General features: G+C 42.3%; 1 protein-coding gene across 2 annotated transcripts in view; it reads right to left on the bottom strand.

Annotated features, from left to right (window-relative positions):
* LOC133344235 (angiopoietin-2-like) overlaps positions 1 to 17,424 on the bottom strand; it is a 29,592-nt gene extending 12,168 nt beyond the window's left edge. The window contains exons 1-8 of one of the 2 annotated variants that reach the window (XM_061554299.1): positions 17,342 to 17,424; positions 16,555 to 16,948; positions 7,416 to 7,571; positions 5,280 to 5,401; positions 4,072 to 4,292; positions 2,388 to 2,515; positions 1,072 to 1,173; positions 320 to 486 (exon numbers count right to left, since the gene is read on the bottom strand). In XM_061554299.1, coding sequence (XP_061410283.1) covers positions 320 to 486; positions 1,072 to 1,173; positions 2,388 to 2,515; positions 4,072 to 4,292; positions 5,280 to 5,401; positions 7,416 to 7,571; positions 16,555 to 16,947 — 1,289 coding nt within the window. In that variant the 5' untranslated portion in view covers position 16,948; positions 17,342 to 17,424. The remainder of the gene's footprint in view (positions 1 to 319; positions 487 to 1,071; positions 1,174 to 2,387; positions 2,516 to 4,071; positions 4,293 to 5,279; positions 5,402 to 7,415; positions 7,572 to 16,554; positions 16,949 to 17,341) is intronic. The other variant, XM_061554300.1, reaches the window with a different exon arrangement.
* Between the last annotated feature and the right edge of the window lie 2,836 nt (positions 17,425 to 20,260).

Below are 20,260 nucleotides of genomic sequence, written 5' to 3'. Positions count from 1 at the left end.
ACCACACAGTGAAAATGTACCCACGCACACATCCCCATGTACCCACAGCGAGAAGCACGCAACAGCTCTGCAGCTGGAGAAGAGGCGAAACTAATAGGGCAAGGAAAAACGATGTTTGGCTCCCTGATCTGTCTTCTTGAGGTGTGCGTGCGTGTGTTGTTCAGAATTGTGCCTGTTGCTTCGCTGCTGAACCCAGTTCCTGAATTCGATTTCTGGAGAAGCTCTCAAAACGTGAGCGAAACGTGCGGCTCAACCCGAAAACACAACGGGAGCCGTACAGTATGACGGCAGAAGCGTATGCAGAAACAGTATTTGTTACCTGTAATTTTGCTTCTCACTTGCAATGGAGAATCGCTCATACGTGGAAAATGCTGTGTTGCCTTCCCAGTCTTTCAATGTTATTCTCATCTGGTGCGTTTTTTGGCTACACAGTTGATGGATTATTTCATTTCCCAACCAATGTTCACCTGTAGCCTCCCCAAATCCCTAGACACGTAGAGAAAAACAAATCAGTCATATAATCCAGAAAATACACTGCATGTGCATATTCATGTGCGTACGAGCATGCATGTATTTCCCTACAACTATGGAGAATACATGCATTTCTATGGATGTAAAATATGCACGCATGAGACGTAATGCATGTGTGATGTGAATTCATAAAAAAACAACGTCTAACCATGTGCATGTACTAACTGGTGAATGTCCTTTATAGCATTGCATTGTATATCTATGACATTTAAGGAATTAGCACAATAATGATGCAGTAAAGACATGGGCGAAGTGAATGAACAAAGTAATCGTAGTGAAACTCTAATTTATGAATACTTATGCATTCAACTTATACCACGAATACGATTATCCATGTTAGTGTAATTAACGCAGCAAGGGTGAGGTTATCTTTTAAGATCGCTGTGCAAATTTTGAATTCAGAAAAATCACAGTTTTAAAAAGTCACCTGGTGGCAAAACAATTAACATTTTTAATGGCTCCTATCATGAAATTGTGTCTTCTTTTTTTTGCATCTTGCATGAAGACAATATACCGGAGCCGAGTCCCGACAACGCTTACCGTTGTGTAGTCTTGCCAGCTTCGGTGGAAATCCACCGACCCGTCTTCTCTGCGCTGAATTACTGTCCAGCCACCACCATCTGTTTCCATGTCACAGTAGACCTTGTGAAAAACAAAGAATTGGAAAGCATGGAAGAGTTTAAATTGAGGACAGTAAATGAGTTATATTAAAAAAGAAAACAAAAAATATTCGTGTGTAAGCACCCATTTGTATGAGTGAGTGCCAACAATAAACCTGCTAACGACAGTGAACTAACAACATTTAAAAAATGCATTGCATAACAATTCCATTGTGTATATAGTCCTGGTGAAACTTGGCTTCCTAGCTCAATTGTTCTGATTGAAAACATCCCACTGTAGCCGTGAAGCTTGGTTTCTGTTTAGCAAACTTGCCTTTTAGTTCTTCCTGGTTCTTTCGGTAAAGTCACGTAGAAGGGAAATAATAAAATAATAAAAATAAAACATAATAAACTAATTCTCACGACGTTTCGGCCACAACGCAAGCAGCCATCCTCAGGTGGAGAACAGGTCTGTCGGAAAGACAGCGTCTGAATGTCTTCTCGACAGACCTGCTCTCCACCTGAGGACGGCTGCTTACATTGTGGCCGAAACGTCGTGAAAATTATTTTATTATGTTTTATTTTTACAATTTTATTATTTCCATTCTACGTGACTTTACCGAAAGAACCAAGAAGATGAATCCCTGCAGTCACGAAAGCTTTAAATCGAAATTTGCCTTTTAGTTTTCCATATATAATACCCACACATGTGAAGAGCCACATTAACATAAACTGTTAGACTTTAAAATGTATCGCTGTTCGTTCTTCTTGATGATGAATTATGAAATGTAGTGTTTTATTGCTTTATGCACATGATGGAGTTTGATAGCTGCTCACATTTTTAATTGCTTTGCCATTTGTCAGTTGGTTTGTGTTTACGTTGATGGGATTATTTTATTTTAACATTTCTGCTTAGGGGGGGTGAGTGGGAAGAGGGTGAATGATTACGCAGGAGCCACTGGATCCCTTGAGGTCCAATGCTCAGTACAGAAGAGTTCATGTTTTTGAAGCTTATTTTTTAAGGAGGCAATTAAATTATTTATTTTAATACAATAAAACAATATAAAAACCACAGACACTGGCAGAAACCTAAGCAACGTGAGTAATAATCAATACAAAACATATGATCCGAAAACCTCATTCATCACTCATCAGTGAAGATTAACATGTGCACGTGGAAATGGCAGTATCCTCACATTGCTGATTGATAAATCAAGTACATATATCTTTAAGTGGAGATTTCGGAATGTAACTTACTTTTGCCGGTACGGTGTCATTGGCAGGGTAAATAACGTACACTCCACTATTTGTATGTCCAGATTTTATGAATTCCCCGCAATCCCGAAATATATTTTTTTCTTCCTTGTCACGGAATGGGAAACGCGCTGTTGGGAAAGAAACACGTTCAATTAAGCATGTGAATATAAGCCACCTGCCACGATTAATTATACATAACTCGGTTTGGATCAGCAAAATTGTATGAAATGTAACACTACAACGCATGCTGCAATCTAATTCATAAAGACAGCAAGAGCGCATGACCACGGCTATTAAATAGAAGGGAGTTAGTGTAGTACATGAATAACACTGGTCAACACACTTTTTCTGGCATAAGGTATTCCAAGGGTATTAATGCAATTTCGGGGTGCTGATTCCAAATCTGGCATCAGTTTTTGTCTATCACATCAGGTTTTTGAGATATCAAATATTGCATTTTCAATAAAAACTGCAGAAGAAAAATATTTAATAAATGTGGATATCTACATAAAATGATATTATAAACACACTATCCAAAAAATACAGCATCATATTTTAACACTAAAGCAGTCACTGACTCGCACCAACTTGCAATCATAAGTGACAGAGTTAATTTCGGGTAAAATCAATAAAAATGGGGTATGCCGATAGCATAGAAATTATGTGATAGAGCAAATCTGAGATCAGATTTGGAATCGGCACCCTGAAATTAGTCTAAAACAACTGCAAAAGTCCAGGCCAAAAAAAAAAATGTTTTGTTGACCAGTGTAATTAATCCTCTCCAAAGCCTCTCCAGAGGGCATATTTGGCCTACTCTTCCACACTGGCCCAACATCTTGAAAGAGATGGGAGTGCCCACGCTTTACCCTACCACACGTGACTTGCCGATCGACGAACTGCCGGGGGATTCATTAACGTTGCCCCATTGTTTCAACTGCTACGCGGGGATATATAAACACTGACCCCTGGATTACAAGTCCAGCGTTCTAACCATTACACCATAGCAGCATCTTGGGTGAACGCATCCTCTATTAGCACAGTTGGCTACATACGGAGCAAAATAAATTCAACACGTACAAATATGACATACAATGTCTCTACATCTCGCGGTGGCAGGATGTTAACTGCTTTGCCTGGTATACAGGAGGAATACAGGAGGTGCATGTAGTTAAAATAGTTAATTAGTTCGTAAAAACGATATACTATTTTTTATTTTACCAGGTAAGGCCCACTGAGCAATATAGCTCTTTTTCAGACGCGACCTGGCCACAAATGATAGCTCAACAAAGTGGCTTATCACGTGGAAATTTGTCGGTCTGAACGCACGTCGATTCTAAAAGTGGAGGGGAAAACCGGAGGACCCGTAGAAAAATCCACACGACCACGGGGAAAGAGAGAAAGAGAGACATGTAAACTACGAATATATAGGCTTCAGGGTCAGTATCGAACCTACAACTTCCTGCATACCAGGCGAGGGAGATAACATCTCGCTACCGCAGCGCCCCTTAATGCTGTTGTTAATGTCGTTGTTATTGTTGTTGTCCTACTACAGGCTAGTGGTTTGATACCTGTGAGCCGTCCAACCTCAATGGGATGTACTACTCTGCTGGGCAGAACGTGGGTAGGTTTAATGGTATCAAGTGGCATTACTGGAAATATTCAATGGGATGTACGTAGCCCTCACCGTCGTCCTGCGTTAGGCGTGCGAGCGTCTCTTGCAGGGCGCTGGCCAGCTGCGCGTGCTGCCGCAGCAGGCGGCCGTGGCCGGCGCCCGCTTCGTCCAGCCGGCGCGCCAGCTCCGCCAGGCGGGCGCCCTGCCCCGAGAGCAGCTCCTGCACGCGGCGCCGCTCCTGGTGCGCGCCTGCCAGCCGGCCCTCCTGTTCTGCGAGCCTGCGCTCCAGCAATCTGCAGAGCGATGTTTGCATGGGTAGATTAATTTTAATTGTTGTGTTTTTTTATGGTTGATTGCAGAATACACTGGCCCACATGCTGGCATACAACTGGCCGGGTGGCTCAGAAGGCCAGATAGGTTAAGCTGGTTTCGCTGAGATCCGAGGCTCGTTTGTGATTAACCCGGGCACTCCAGTGTTTCGAGTTGATTGTCTCAGCATTGCTCATCATTTATTGCACACAAGAAAATAAACATTACATTAATGATCGTTTTCACTTATTTTGGCTAAATTTCAGCTGTGAGAATTAAATATTGTGTTGACTGTCATGCTGACGAACATTTCTCTCATATGCAGGGTGAGTGATAAAGTGCTGCCCCCTACTGTGTGGGTCAAAGGTCACTTGAAGGAATCTCAGAGGTAGCTCAATGTTATCCATTTCTGTGGGTCGTTCTCTGTGAGAGATCCAAGTGGATACTTCACGTCAATATTACAATCGGAATGAGATTGGATATAAAAAATTACTAAGATGAGGCTATGGTTAGTGGTCGAAATATAGATTTTTTTTTTCAGCACAATAGGTAACACAAATGAAAAATGAAAAACTTATTGCGAGTCCAGCATGATAGCCTGTGTGCCACAGTGCAGTTCTCACAGTATAGAGGCAGACAAAGATCTCCCAAAGAACCTTAACAGATTTTTTTGGGGCAAGTGCTGTTAGCGAGCAACTATGAAGGCCGGCATGGCACACAAGGGGGTGGGTGGGTGGCCAGCACCACGCCAGACCGTCTTTGTCTCTCCTGAGCAACGATGCTTACACATCGTACTAGGTACTTATTTAAGGCTGAGTCGACCTAGGTGAGGCCCAGGAGCGGTTCAGATAATCATCACTGGCGTTGGCTGCGAGTGGGCATCAAACTCATCCGAGAGGTTCGTAGGGCAGCGCATTAACTGCTACTCTACCACGCCCCTAAAAAGGGAGAACATCCTTACACACACGTACACATTTTTCTCCTGGATCCTGCTGATGTCCTGTGCCTGTTGAAGAAGTTGTTTCTCCAGTTTGCTGGTCGAAAGGGAGTTTTCCAGCAGCTGAATCTCCAGCCTTGAAGTATGATTTAGGACCTTGATGTTAAGAGAAACAGCAGAGTTTATGTAACGCTGCTACTCCAATACCAATAACTACAGATGCCTGAGTAAATAAAATGTCCCTAAATAAACAACGAACGGAACTTCTCAACCGTGAAATCATATAATGACTGTAATTGGAAGTTGTCCATCTGTAAACAAATGATTTGTCTTCAACATTGAAATGGAAATTCAAACACGTGATGCAGTAAATTGTCGTCATTTATTGTATCAGACTCTCTGCCATATTTATAAATATCCCAATGATTAAACACCTGCTTATGAATCTATTTATTTGACAAGCAAACATTAGCACAGATCATTTTTAAACAATAATTATGTGGGCTGTACTTTTTCATTATAAAATATATAATGCAACATAACCAGACACATCTTTCTTAAGATACTTTTTCATGTATTTGTGTTACTTTGGTACCGAATTCATTTCCCTTAACTGTATGCATGTTTCGTTTTATACCTGTATATTTAAGCATTACATGAAAAGGAAAATATAACCAAAACACCACACCATCATGACCATGAACTACAGTCGCAGCTGTAACGGCATCAGCAGCAAATATCAGGAGCATCAGCATCCTCAGTGAACGTTGATGCCAGAAAACAACAAATAGCACGCCTACCAGACTGAACCAACATCCACCTGTCTAACAAATGGTGTCAGAATGCAGCGGATACACTGAATCGTCACCAAGATACAGTAAATACCACATTTTATATCGTGCAAGAGGTGCATGGATTGCATGCAATGCACCTCACCCAACAAGTAACTGCAAATCCTCATGAAGAGAACTGCAAACTTTATCCACCTGAGAACATCACCAGCTCATTGTTGCAGAAGGAATGGGATCGGCTCTACCACCGGCTGCAACTCCCACACCATCACTATGCTGAATCAGAATATGTATTTATACTGGAGGAATCCGATGAGCTATAAGGCTTTTCATTCACAGATGTCAAGCAGGCATGAGCGGCCACCTGGCTTTGAGCTCCTCACCACCTCTGGAGCAACGTTAACAGGTTTCAGGTGTGAGGTTCTCCATTGTGTCGAGACCAACCAGGCCTGCTTTATTCAGGACATCCCACGGGGCCACGATGGTGTTGTGGAGGAGGATGCACACATGCTGAATGGCTGCTCTGTCCATGCCGGACTCCCCGGAGGTCGTCGAAAGCTGATTACAGCTGACTCCGAGGTCCATGACTGCCTTAGAACCAATTAACTGTTTGTTTGCTGTGTGTGTGCGTGCGTGCGTGCACTCTAAACCTTGTCTTGCAAGGTGGTCGGGTGGCTCAGAGGTCAGGGCGCTGGACTGGCAACGCTGGAGCTCATAGGCTCAAATCCAGACAGCCGCCCGTGATGAAAACAGATTCTCTAGTGCAATGAGTTGGTGGTCTCAACCTGGTCACCAATGACAGCACAAGAAAGACATCATATTCAATTTGGTTCTGGATTGAATTTGAATGAATTCCAGATTTGATCACTAAAAAAATAATCTGTTTGACTGTCATGCAACAGACATTACTCTGAGCGGGCGGTAATGTGACCAGGTAATCTTTGTGATGACCAACTTCTCCACACTGTTGTCTAATATGCAGGGTTGCACTGCTGTGTGAGATAATTTAATGTATTCTTCATTACATGACGTCCTTGCCTTCCTCTCGCAGGTAATCTCTCTGTCGTTGTCAGCGGCCTTCGTGACCGTCGGACATCCTGCCGATGGTATCATCACTTGTGCGTGCAACTGTGGCTCTCGAAAGCAATGTGTTATCAAAATAATCTACCAAAACTATAATTGCTAGGATTGTTGGTTCGTACGCAAGCACAGGGTACCTTTGCCCCAATGGGAACGATTCTTGGTTTACACAACCCGCACGTACGATTTTTGGTTTTCGCACCCGCACGCGTACAAGTCTCGGATTACACACTCACACGCACGGGTCTTGGTGTTCGCACTCACACGAGTCGAGGTTTACATGTCGACACGTGCTCTACCTGTGCCTCAATGGTGGCGAGCCTGCGCGTCTGCCCAGCGGTGTGCATCAGCAGGTTGCTGCTTGCCTCCAGCATGGCGGTCGTCTGGTTGTTCATTGAGCGTTGCTGCAGCTGAGCCAGCTCCACCATCACACCTTCTCGAATGGAGTTCTGCAGCTGCGGACAGGGATACCGGAAGACAGGACACTTGACGATTTAGATTCACCCGGCACAGCGACGCAAGGAATTGTCACGAATCGTCGTCGTTTTAATTCGATAATTATTCCTTGTTTTTTTTTGGTCTCGTTTATAGAAGAAAATGAAAAAAATATTAAAACGTAAAAAAGTGACCAAAGAAGCATGGACAGGAAACACGCCTGAAATTATATTGACAGACAGAATGGAGGAATACGTGAATGAGAGAACACACAGAGGTTAAAGACAACATTAATTACCGTTAAGGAAAGTGGACTTGGGAAGGATGCGTCTTATAAAAGGTCAAGAACAATGACGGAGTGGCAGCCAAGGAAGTGAACGTGCCAGAGACAGGATTCACTGAAGAGATGGTGGAAGGCAGTGAGCTCGCGAGAAGGTGCTAGGGTGATGATGATGATGATGCAGATAGTGCATCACTTGAAATGTATTTTGTTCATTTTATTTGTTGTTTTGCTCATTTTTGTTTCATCTATTGAACTAAACGACTCCACGAATGTACATTTAGCATTCACATAACCTTTAATCCGTGAATAAACGCATCAATACATATTCATTTGTATAGCAGATTAAAGATAATGTACGGGGTTGCCCAACACTCGTGCTAAAAAAAAAATACAGGAGACTTAATTTACAATATCAACAAAGCAATGTGCCCGAGGCAATATAATATCAAAAACATTTTTAAAAACTTGTATTACAATTAAGACCAGTGCACTCAACACCAGCATGGAAAAATAAACACGAAGCAATTGTTTATTGTTTATAAACTTCCAGCTAACGCTTGCTCCTTCTCGTCGTCCACTGCCCTTGATGTGACGAGATCCCTTCGCCATGGCCCAACAGAAGGCTGCTGCTCAAGCAGAGGTCGCAAACGGGTTTTGATTCCTTACCCGTACCCGGCCGCACCAGGGTCGCAAACGGGTACCCGTACCCGGCCGTACCCTACCCGTACCCAGCCGGGTAGGGTACGGGTATCGGGTACCTGATTGCGACCTCTGGGATGAAGCCATGTTGCAGGCGCGGGTGGGTTGATTCTAGGAACTTGAATTGTGAGAAGAGACAAGACGTTGGGAAATGAGTGACAAACAGTTACTCACCAATGACTCACGATCTACCCGTACCCGTACCCGGCCGCACCAGGGTCGCAAATGGGTACCCGTACCCGGTTGGGTACGGGTAGCCGGGTATCGGGTTGGGTACGGGTAACGGGTACCCGGTTGCGACCTCTGTGCTCAAGTCCACGATCAAGGCGGCTTCTCTTCTCCTCTGCTTGTGACTGATATCTTCTTTTGACCGTTAAACACCGATCTCATTTTCATTTGCAGTGCATCCCAAACCCACTGAGCCGAATTGCATCTTTCCCAGATGGACATAATTCTACTTTACGACCGTTACACTACTTTTAAAAATGAATGAATGTTATGTACATTTAAAATAACTAATGTTATAGTATATGTTTCCCCTAGTAGCTACAAATGCACTTCCTATAATGTGCAATAATTCACATTGCAATTCACCTTGGAAATAACATTTAACACCAGATAAGTGCAATTAAAATGACGTCCGCTCTCGTGTTACTCCGAACTATTGAAATATTCATAGACGCAATCTCCACAGGCGGTTTTTATTTCTCCTTTCGAGACCTGTACGTGTCAGTGAATAAACATCTGCGCATTTCCAAGGGAAGAACAAATGACACTTCGCACAAATTAGACAGCCACAGTGGATCATTTTCTGTAATTCAGCCCGGGGGCACGTAATGGCAATCGCATGCACTATGAGACGCATTACAACGCTGAGGAATGTGGCCAAATCCCCACAGAGCTAGAGCGTTAGGGTCTAAAGATGTAGATTGGACAGATTTAGTGGCAATGGCCGAGCCATCCCTTCGCAACAACGGCACCTCAGGACACATACGTTACACACACGCTGGTTCTGACATTCCTAAATTACAACTGTCATTACCAATGTTTTTTTTTTGCATGTAAAGATGGCAAACATCGCACAGCGCCTGCTGTTTACAAAGCAGTTCATCAAAAATTATATATTTTTTTCTCTTTTCTCTTCTCTCTCTCTCTCTCTTTCACCCTTCTCTGTTTGTTTTGTAATGAGTTTTTTTTTCGCGAAAAATATGTCAAACAGTAAATAAACCTAAGTGAAATAACAACCTTTATAAAACACTAACAGATGCTGAAGGTATAAGCGAATTTGTACGAAACACAGATTTCTTTCACATCCACAGTGCACAAACCTCGGCTTTGGCCACACAGCGTTCCATTTGAACGCGTTTATTTTATTTGCATTTACCTACCTTCTACGTCTGCTTGTGGAAGCACTCCCCAAGTCCGGTCCACGTGAACCATTAAAGTTTTGGCTTCCCAAAGCAGCTCAACGTCCCATATTCTCGCGGTGGCGAGATGTTAACTACCTCGCCAGGTATACGGGAGGTTTGTGGGTTCGATCCCGACCCTGATGCCTGTATATTTGGAGTTTGAATGTCTCTCTCCCCGTGGTCGTGTATATTTTTTTCTCCGGGTCCTCCAGTTTTTCCCTCCACATTTAGCAACGTGCGTTTAGAGTATTTGGCTGCTTTAAATTTCCACGTGACAAGCCACTTCGTTGAGCTATCATTTGTGGCCAGGTCGTTTCTGAAAAAGAGCTATGTAGCTCAGTGGGCCTTACCTGGGAAAATAACAAATATACTTTAATAGTTTAATCGTAAATGTTTTTGTACAAGTGAAATGAGAGGAAAATGACATTTATTGTTACTTCACACTTTTTTCTATGGATTGTAATCATCTGAGTAACAACTGTAACATCTAAATCGATGATCTGAAAATTAATCATTCCAAAATATATTATACAGTATCTAATACATGTAGACTATTACACTGGCACTTTGAGTGGCAGATTTGTGGCAAAAAGGTGTCACGTGGGTAAACAAAAATAAAGTTCACTTCACTTGACAGGAAATGGCCGGCTCTTTAAAAATAGTTTTATTGTTTTAACGCTTTGCAATGAAGGTGTGATGCGTTTATGCCTTGGCTCTATCAATCTGTCTCTCTGTCTATCTATTTATCTCTCGAAATGGGGTCGCCATCACCCTCGTAAAGATGATCCAATCTGAGCAAATATTTATGATATAGTTATGTTTCTATTAATAACCGAAGCTATTGAAAAATGGCCCATTTGATAAAAGGGTTGCGCTGAAATTGGAGATAAAAACCAGAACAACAAAAACATACTGTTTGTAAATGTGAAAATCTGTTTATACTAACGATCAACCCGTCGGCTTGCATAGGGCTAATTAAATGCATCTAAAAGCAAACGCATGTTGGAAAGCATTACCTAGTCCGTGCGTATGGATGATTTTTTTTCCAAATCTTGTTTATTAAAGAAACACATTTGAAAAGCATAGCAATACAACTAATACTTTTTTTTATCAAAGTTACCTACCGCCACAGTCCAAGAATAAACTCTTCAAATGCAAAAGTAATTGGCACGTATGAGTTTCACGGATGACCAAGAACAACATGTGCTTTACATGAATGGTATGCACTTGTATAGAATTTAGTCCCCAAAGGCAAGATGAAAGGCGAGTCAGCCCAGAGTCACGATTGCTTCCGTCACTGCGAAGGCATCGAGACTTCTACGATTTTACCGGGCTCTTATCTTCCTTGGAGAGATACCGTTTGGAAATCCTCGATCTCATCACTTCTCTCCTTCTCTTTTGAATCTTTGTGCAACTCAACCTACCAGAGTTGACAGAGGCCTTACGTTCTCGACACTATAGCAACAGCCTTATCTCTGGCCGGCAATCTGCCAGCAAAACTATCAAAGGATGGAGAAAAAGAAGCTGACTGACCACTGTTCGCATCAGTAGCCAGGATTGATGACTGCTGCTAAGTGACATTTTCTCCACAGATCGAAAAAATATTCGAAAGCTACCGGGTATTTAAAATACCGCTGCGGACTTATGTACGTGATAGCCATCAAATGGGACTTCATGCAACTGTTCATGTGAAATGTTTTCATGAAATAAAAAAATTAAGGGATTTGCCGGCAGTGGTAGGTAAACACAACATGTCATCACAGTCGCCATTCACAGGGCCCAGCAGCGCGAGTGTGATTTCCAACTCTTATAATGTCAGTCTCACTCTCTCTGTTGTGATGAAGGCCCCTTGCCTTAAACATCGGCCGATTATATTCAAGATGATGCATTTAAAGATACCCCAATGGAATAATAGAGATACATTATTGAGAAAACAACACGTTATTCCAAGGTTACTACATGCCTCCAACCATATCTCAATACACGTATTATATATTCTCACACTCTCCCCTGAGATAGATGGGGCCATCGCTTTCACAATATTAAGTCAGCTGTTGAAATTAAAGTAAGAGAGACATTTTCTATTAGTGAGATATCTATACATGGATTGCCCTATAATACTCTATTCAACAACAGTATCGATAACATGTGGTGATGATTTTTAAATATATTTTTTTACTCCTAATTATAGGACGCAGGTGCAAAGTGTGAGTGCGTGACATTGATTGTACGACCTTGAATTGCCCACTAATTTCTTAGACACCGCCATTCTCAAACCCTCCACCACACACGATGCACAATCCGAGGCATGCGGGTGGTCAATGCCCACGACCCATTTTAACAGAGGGCACCCACCCCAATCTACAAAGGTAGAAGCTTGCCATCAAACGACGCCAAATCCAGCACCTCGAGATGTTGAGCTTTGCCTTATGGGAGCAAACAATGGGATCGGTAGAGTGGACAACGTAACTATCAATTATGAGCACTTGTGATCACGCGCAGGCCTTTAAACATGAGAATGTGCACTGCTGCAGAAGAACAATCTCTCACACCGTGCATTACTCTGGTGTCGCATTACAGCGGCTCTCTGCGAGCCTTACAAACGGCGAGCAGTCACAAGTCATACGCAATCAGAAGCACACTATGTTTAGAGATCCCACCTGGTTAAATGCAATTGCTGGCATTGACTATACGAGCGACTCTTGCCCACTACAGTAATTTGTTTCTTGCTGTGGTTGTCCCACCTGATGACGGAAGCTTGTGTTGCTTCCGAAACGTCGTGATTTAATTTATTTTTGATTATTTTTATTTTTTATTTTATACCTACGTGACTTTACCGAAATATCTAAAGAGTATTGACTATATTATTATATAAGCAGTTTTTACATGACTCAAGGAAGTGAACGATAACAACAATTTAACAAAAAATGTAAAGCCCTTTATCAAGCCACTGCTGGATGAAGGATTCTTGCATGTCATGCCAGTCACGGGGATTGTTTGCCCAAACCTCACCGTGCTTGCCAGCGACCACTGCAAAAGGGGACCAGTAGTGGTTCCGTTGCTGTGGATATTCGCAGTGGTGCCAAACTGAAGAACGGCTCTTTTAGAGCACACAATCGACAGGAAGTACAAGAACAATGAGCTTGCATAACGCGCACGCATAGTGTACATTGATTACCATATCTGCAATAGATACCCATAGTCATTTATAGGCATTCATTAATCCCACCCATCCACTGCGCGCAAGAAGAGCACACAAGTGACGTCAGCACATCTATTCCTCTATTTAAGGAACGAAACAGGAGGATTGTTTCGTTCCTCCACAAATCTGGCTGTCGCCTGATGAAGCAAGTTGTAATTACTGGCGAAACGTCGTACTCCGATTGTAAATGTTGTGTATTTGCTCTCCAACACACTGGTGTGCCGTACTAGTGACGAATTGGCAACGTTCTATTTACGTGACAAACCTTACTAATTGGCTGTGTCGGGTGGTGGCGGGTTTAACGACACTTTTATATATTTACGAGATCTAACCCAAAAAAAACGGTATTATGGACAAACTTAAGTTACCGTGTTCATAGTGCAATGTGCTAACCACTGCACCGCTGCTCCCCCCCCTCACTAAACGGGATATTATCCGTATATATGTCTGAGCCTTTACTCAGTGCACCTCCTGTGAATTGTGAACTTGCAGTGAGTGAAGCTTAATGAACAAACGAACGTGAACCACACCATGATATTTAAAGCAATATTCCAAATAAAGGCCACTCGTTGCAATGGCGAGCGTGTAATCTCGCTGCGTTCGCTCGGATGAACGATTGCCGAATATTATGACGTTTAGCACTCAACCGCTAACCGCGAGGTGACATTAAACCAATCAGCAATTATAGCGGCCATCCTCTTAGCCCTGTTTGTGGACGGGTTCCTCGTTCACCGTGCGATTACGGCTCTCTCTGATCCCACGTTTCAATGTCAAGCAGGGTGACTTCTAGCACGGGTATTGTAAGAACTCCCATCTTGATGCATGTTGGCAGGCACGGTACCAAAACAAAACGCCACGCTCTGGTTCTGTGAATTCTTTGAGGAACCCGCACAAATGCAGGCGTGGATATCTGTTACACAATCACTCAAATTCTTTTCTCGTCCGGTGACTTGAAAATAAACAAAGCTGTGGGTCAGCGGTACCTTTCTTTTTGGGGGAAAAATTGTTTAAAACATTCGAAACCGAATTCTGCAGCGGTGTTTATGTGTTTTTTTTCCCTTTTAACACATATTTTAAAAAATGTGACCATTCATAAAATTCCTTCGACGAAAAATATTACATCGTTCCAAGCTAAACCCATGCTGTACTCTGGTACAAAATATTATCGACAATATGATTAATCACTGTATAAATAATCGTTTAAATAAATAATTCTAGCTTAAATTTAGCGTAAAACATGTGTGCCGATTTATTTAAATATGTTAATAAATACATAAATGAGTGAGAATGGGCACAATTACTTTCCTTAACGATTTAAATTGGTATCACAAAAATCTTTAGACATGAAACGTGTTGATAGAGGCCCGCGTGTGATTATTTGAAATCGCTCTTAAAAAAAAGGACGACAAATTATGCTAATTACTGCTTGTTTTTTTTATGAGACAGGGGATAAGCAACTTCAAACATGACTCAGCCCCCAATTGGTTTACTCTGCCAGTAGCAACAACCAAGACATTCCACCAACATTGCTCACCAGCCAGCTGTTTGAACAGTGCGAGAGGGTTCCTACAACAGCAAGTGGAATACCTAGAACAATTCTACGGAAAGATAGCGGCTCTGCAAGAATTACAGATTGTAACCGATTAGGCAAGCTTTAAACATCAAAGCGCAACACTTCAAGTCGAGTTCTCAATGATGCTAAAAAACAATTACCCCATTAACTTCGTAATGGATTTCACCTGTTGGTGCAGAGTTTGTGTTTTCTGGTTGTTGTCACACACCTCACACTGTGATATAATGACGGCGATTTTAAAGAAAACAAATTGGTCGCAAGGACATTAATCAAATCTGGGGTTAAATGTAGCATTTCTCACAATTCATTTCCCTTAATGTAGCATCTATAAGCACCTGGTGCTACTCCATATTTCAATGGTAATTTTTTATTTTTACTTTGTAAAAAATATGAAAACGAAGGGACTCCAAAGTTGAACTTGTTATAACGAGTATTTGCGTGGTCATTAATTTGGGGCCGATTTAATTCAATAACTATATACTTAATGTTTGGAACTTCTCTTTGAAGATAAAAGTGACCACATGTTTGCATCAAAATGCTGCTATTATAATGCTAAAATGAAAACAAGACCCATATTTCATTTAAAAACAACTACATTTAAATAGGCGCAAGATTACATAATTTTATTGCCTAACCTGGGGCAATGTTAGTGAACATTAAACAGAGTTCTGCCCTAGTATAAATTGCACTAAACACGATCTTGGGCGAGTATAATTTCGTATAATCATTGACATTTCATTTTCTGCTCTGTCATAATATACAACCAGATTTCCAACTGCTACAAAACCAATTTCTCTATCCACACGTAGTACAACACTCGTTCTTGTGCACTTACACTGCAGACGCATACCATCACACCCATCTATTACCTCTATTTATTTTCTGTAACTTCTACTAAAATACACATATGCGCATACAAACACACCCACGCAACGGCCCACATGCATGCATTGCCTATACTGACATGATATTGGGCCACCATTGCAACGTTTATTTCACGACGCATGTGCTTTTATTGTATCAAATATGAAAATGCGAGTGTAGAAAGGATGAAGGTTATGTTACATCACAACACAAGTGCATCGTTTACATTTCTGCAAGGTGATGCAAAATATTAGTTGCAATAACTGTCCACCAATCAAATTGTACGAATCTCCCTGATGACATTTACATTTGAGCTCTGTATTTACCTTAACAACATTGACTGTTGCTAGTATTCTTGAAATATAAATGTTTCAATGAATGAATTATAAAACTCCTACGATTGTGCATTTGGATTACGGTAGTAATTTCATGATTGATATATGAGTACTGTATTCAAAATCGACCTCCAACATATGCTCCACATCTACCTCCTCAGTAAATGCTGCAGCAGTTAAACCGTTTAGTACAAACCATAAACGGATGAAGAGTAAATTAAAACCATACCCATCCCTATGGGCATGAAAACACCATTTCTGCAATTTGCAACATAATCCCATGTGTGATTTCACAACAACGCACACTTATTAATATTAATAACAAATGAGTTACTCACGCACGCTTATTAATATTAATAACAAATGAGTTACTCAACTCATAAACAATGTTTATTTTGTTGCAAAATCACAACTCTGCATTGCACTTTCATTGAAAGTAAAAAAAAAAGTTTAATCCTGATTAACAGTGGCTCAATAGCATAAATAACAATTCACCACTTTTGTTCACAGCGCTGGCTTAATCGGAAAACACAGAAAAATAAGTGATGATTTGGGCAACAGCCCTTCTTCACGGCGGCAACATTCAATCGATGCGTTTGGCTACATTAAAGTGGGTGAGTGACGAGTCAATCACACACCTTCACGAGCCACTGCGTGTTGTTCTCCGTCGCCACCTCGAGCTGCTGCAGCCTCTGCTGAGAGCGGTCGGTCTCAGCGTTCGGCGCGTCTCGCTGCAGCGAGTTGGTGACCAGGCTCTCGGCACCGCTTGTGCAGCCCTGCTGCGGCTGCTGCTGCTGCGGCTGCTGCTGCTGCTGGTGATGCTCGGCCAGCTCCGGCAGCAGGAAGGTGTAGGTGCAGGGCCCGTGCTGGATCCTGTGGTGGGCCCTCCCGGCCGTGTCACCGCCCACCGCCACCGCTGCCGCAGCTGCCACTGCAACCCGGTGGCCCAGCCAGTAACCGGCGATCCCGGCTCCCGGGCGCAGAGCGCAGCACAGCAGCACGAGCGCGTCCATCATCCTCGTGGCGAGCATCCTGCCGGGGACAGCCGTTCCAGAGCTGTCAGCCTGTTCACGTAATACGTGCACGAACCGATCGCAGCCCCACAGCTCGGTGCTATATATGCATAGCAGCAGCTGCTTTTACCAATGAAGGGCAAGCATAGCTATGCATTTCCTCGATGAGCTACGAACATGAAAACTATTCCACTCTCAAGAATAATCTACGACTGACAGCACTTGCAGCCAGCCTTGCCGAGATATATTCATCCCATTCAATGCTCCGCACGATCCCTGGTGTCACAAATTTTTGAGCGGAGCGATGCTTGGGTTCTATCAGGGTGCGAGTCAGCCAAGCCAAGGTGCACGGTTCCCAAGACACATCAAAGAATGCAAACCCAGTAAAACGTATGTGTGCTCTGAATCTCACCCTCGATTTTGCTCTCTGTCTCTCCTGTGTGTGTGTCTCTCTCTTTCTACACTCTGGAATCAGGCCACTGGCATGCCCAGTGGAGGGTCACAGTGCAGTAAAATTATTAAAACAGCACGCGTTCAGGGACCCCCACCCAAAAACCTTTTAAGCCTGGGCTCCCACACCCACTTCCATTGGCTGAACGTGAACAGATGAGCCACCAATCAAAGTACACTGCCAGATTACCCACAAGGGTGAAAAGTTGATGGGATTATAGAACCTTGCTGATTTAACATTTGGGCACGCACTTTATTCAAGTTCATAATATATTGCTCTGTGGACTGTTAGAGGAATACTTTATTAAAATGGAAGGTAAAGTGTCTGTGTCTGCTTCCTTTGGACATATATGCTGTCCCATAGTATGAATGTTTTGTCTTATTTGCTAGTTCTATTTCAGTTCCCCACACTTATTGTGGGGTGCCACGGTGGCAAATGTTAACTACCTCGCCTGGTATACAGGAGGTCGTGGGTTCGATCCTGACCCTGACACCTGTATATTTGGAGTTTGCATGCTCTCTCTCCCCGTGGTAGTGTAGATTTTTCTCTGGTTCATCTGGTTTTTCCATCCAAATTTAGAAAACAGGCGTTTAGAGTATTTGACAGCTATACATTTCCACACGACAAGCCACTTCGTTGAGCTGTCATCTGTGCTGGCCAGGTCTTTTTTTAAAATATCTATATATAGCTCAGTGAGCCTTACCTGTACAAGTGAAATAAGAGGAAAATGACATTCATTGTTATTTTACACTTTTTAAATAAATTATGATCACCGAAGTAGCAGCTGTATCCGTTAAATCAATGATCTGAAAATGTATATGTATATGTAATGCATTTAGACTATTACATTGCCACTTTGAGTGGCACATTTGTGCCAGAAAAGGCGCCGCGTGTGTAAGCAACATAACGTTGACTTCACTTGAAAGGAATTGGCAAACGCTTTAAAACTGTTTCATGTTTTCGTGCTTTCCAACGGAGGTTAAATGCATCTATTTAACCTTCGAAAACGAGCTATATAGCTCAGTGGCCCTTACCAGGTAATATAAAAAAAAAATTGTAACACTTATTAGTACAGTTGCTGTGCTTCAAATTCCCATTGGAAACAAACATTTTTAATTGGAATACAACTGGGATATATGTATGCGTTCACGTTTCAAACTTAATTTCAACCTGTAAAAAACCCGAACATTTAATTATTTCTATCTGTTGAATAACAAAACTAACTTATCTCCATTAGACATGCAGTATGTTTATATTGCAAAGAGAAACTGCAACACAACCACTTCATGTGAAAGTTTAGCAATTAATTATCTGGCTTTAAGAGATCGATTTCATCAATTGCCACCCTCTAATGTTTCCTAACAAGTATCTGAAGCGAGTTTACGTGTTTCTTTGACCTACGGTGCTCCAGTTAAAGGCTCACGTGGGAACGAGGTCTGTAAGAGATATGCATAAGGCGATTACAGGTGTGGGTTCCAAGAACGAGCATTGTTGCAGGCAAAGCTCGACACAGCTGTGTGGCTCAGAGTGAAAAGTTGGGTCAGAGGAAAAGCTGAGCTCATCCCCAGAATGAATGCAAAACGCACAAGCTCGTGTCACGATCCGGGCGGATTAGTGTCCGAGTGGCCAACGCTCTTTCACCGCCGACTCCTTGTGGAATGCAAAACTACATGGGGGCAGAACATTTAAAATGCATGAATTGCTATAGCTCGCCGTTGGACCTCTCGCGCCGTTTTATAAAGGGCTGGAACATCCAATCATTGGTTATACGGCAACATTGTCACGTGACTATTAAGGGGGGCTTTGGGGATGGTGGGGGAATGTAAATAAATAACTTTACTTGAAAAGTAAAATGCCTATCCATAAACGGTGTTATTTAATTGTGCGATTGTTAGTAAATAATATTTGTTCTAGCTGTATCAATTATTATTTGTGCCGTATTATTCCAAAGCAATTTAAAAACATTACACCTGATACGGCTTTTTGTCTGTGCCCAGTGCCCATCATTGTCTCGAGGAATTTGCTTTTGAAAGTGTCCACTTCTTGTCAGTGGGTCATCGATCAGTGGAGATCAGAATCTTTATTCATCCTGGAGAAATCCGATGAGCTACGAAGCTCTATTTCGCAGATGTCCAGTAGGGGCGAGTCAGAAAGTTACAGCAACAAACAAATACAAAAACGATAGGAGTGCAAAGTATAGGACATATAAGCAAATCACTATAAATAAATACATACATATTCTCAAACTAAACTATTTTTATTTTACCAGGTACAGCCCACTGATCAGTGGAGATGATCTCAACAGCAAGAAACGTTCGATAAAACAGAGGCAGAACAGGTGATTCATAATATGATACAATTATTTTCCTTACTCGCAGAGATAGTGGCCGCAGTGGTTGTGAGATCACACTGCACTCTTGAAATGACACCTGGGTTCGATTGCAGGCCACAATGATATATGATACCGGTCCTGGGCATCCCTTTCACCAACCTCGACTAATATTGGTGAAGTATGGTCAAACAACCTCCACAACCTATATGGCAATGGGGGGGGGGGGGAGGGGCCTCATTCAGTATTGGTAAAATGTTATCATTACTATTTTTATTAATGGAGATGATGAAAGATTCTCAACAATACAAATTGGATTATACCCTTGAGATCGGTAAAGTTTGAGTGCCGAAAAAATTGTAATAACTTTAATACACCAAAATTGTATTAATGGGAGAAAAGTACGTGTCTGCGTCTAACGTTTGTGTACTTATAAACGTGCATTGGTTGCAGTACGTGACATATATAAAGGTGCGGCCCTACAACTTCCTCCTCATCGTATTACTGGTGGAAAGGTCTCCACTAGATGGAGCTCAATTAGAGCCCCTCAA

The sequence above is a fragment of the Lethenteron reissneri genome, chromosome 19, assembly GCF_015708825.2.
Source record: "Lethenteron reissneri isolate LAM-NWPU_2019-01 chromosome 19, ASM1570882v1, whole genome shotgun sequence".
Lineage (NCBI taxonomy): Eukaryota > Metazoa > Chordata > Hyperoartia > Petromyzontiformes > Petromyzontidae > Lethenteron > Lethenteron reissneri.
Note: the sequence above shows the minus strand (reverse complement) of the source record. Positions and strands in the feature narration are given on the sequence as shown.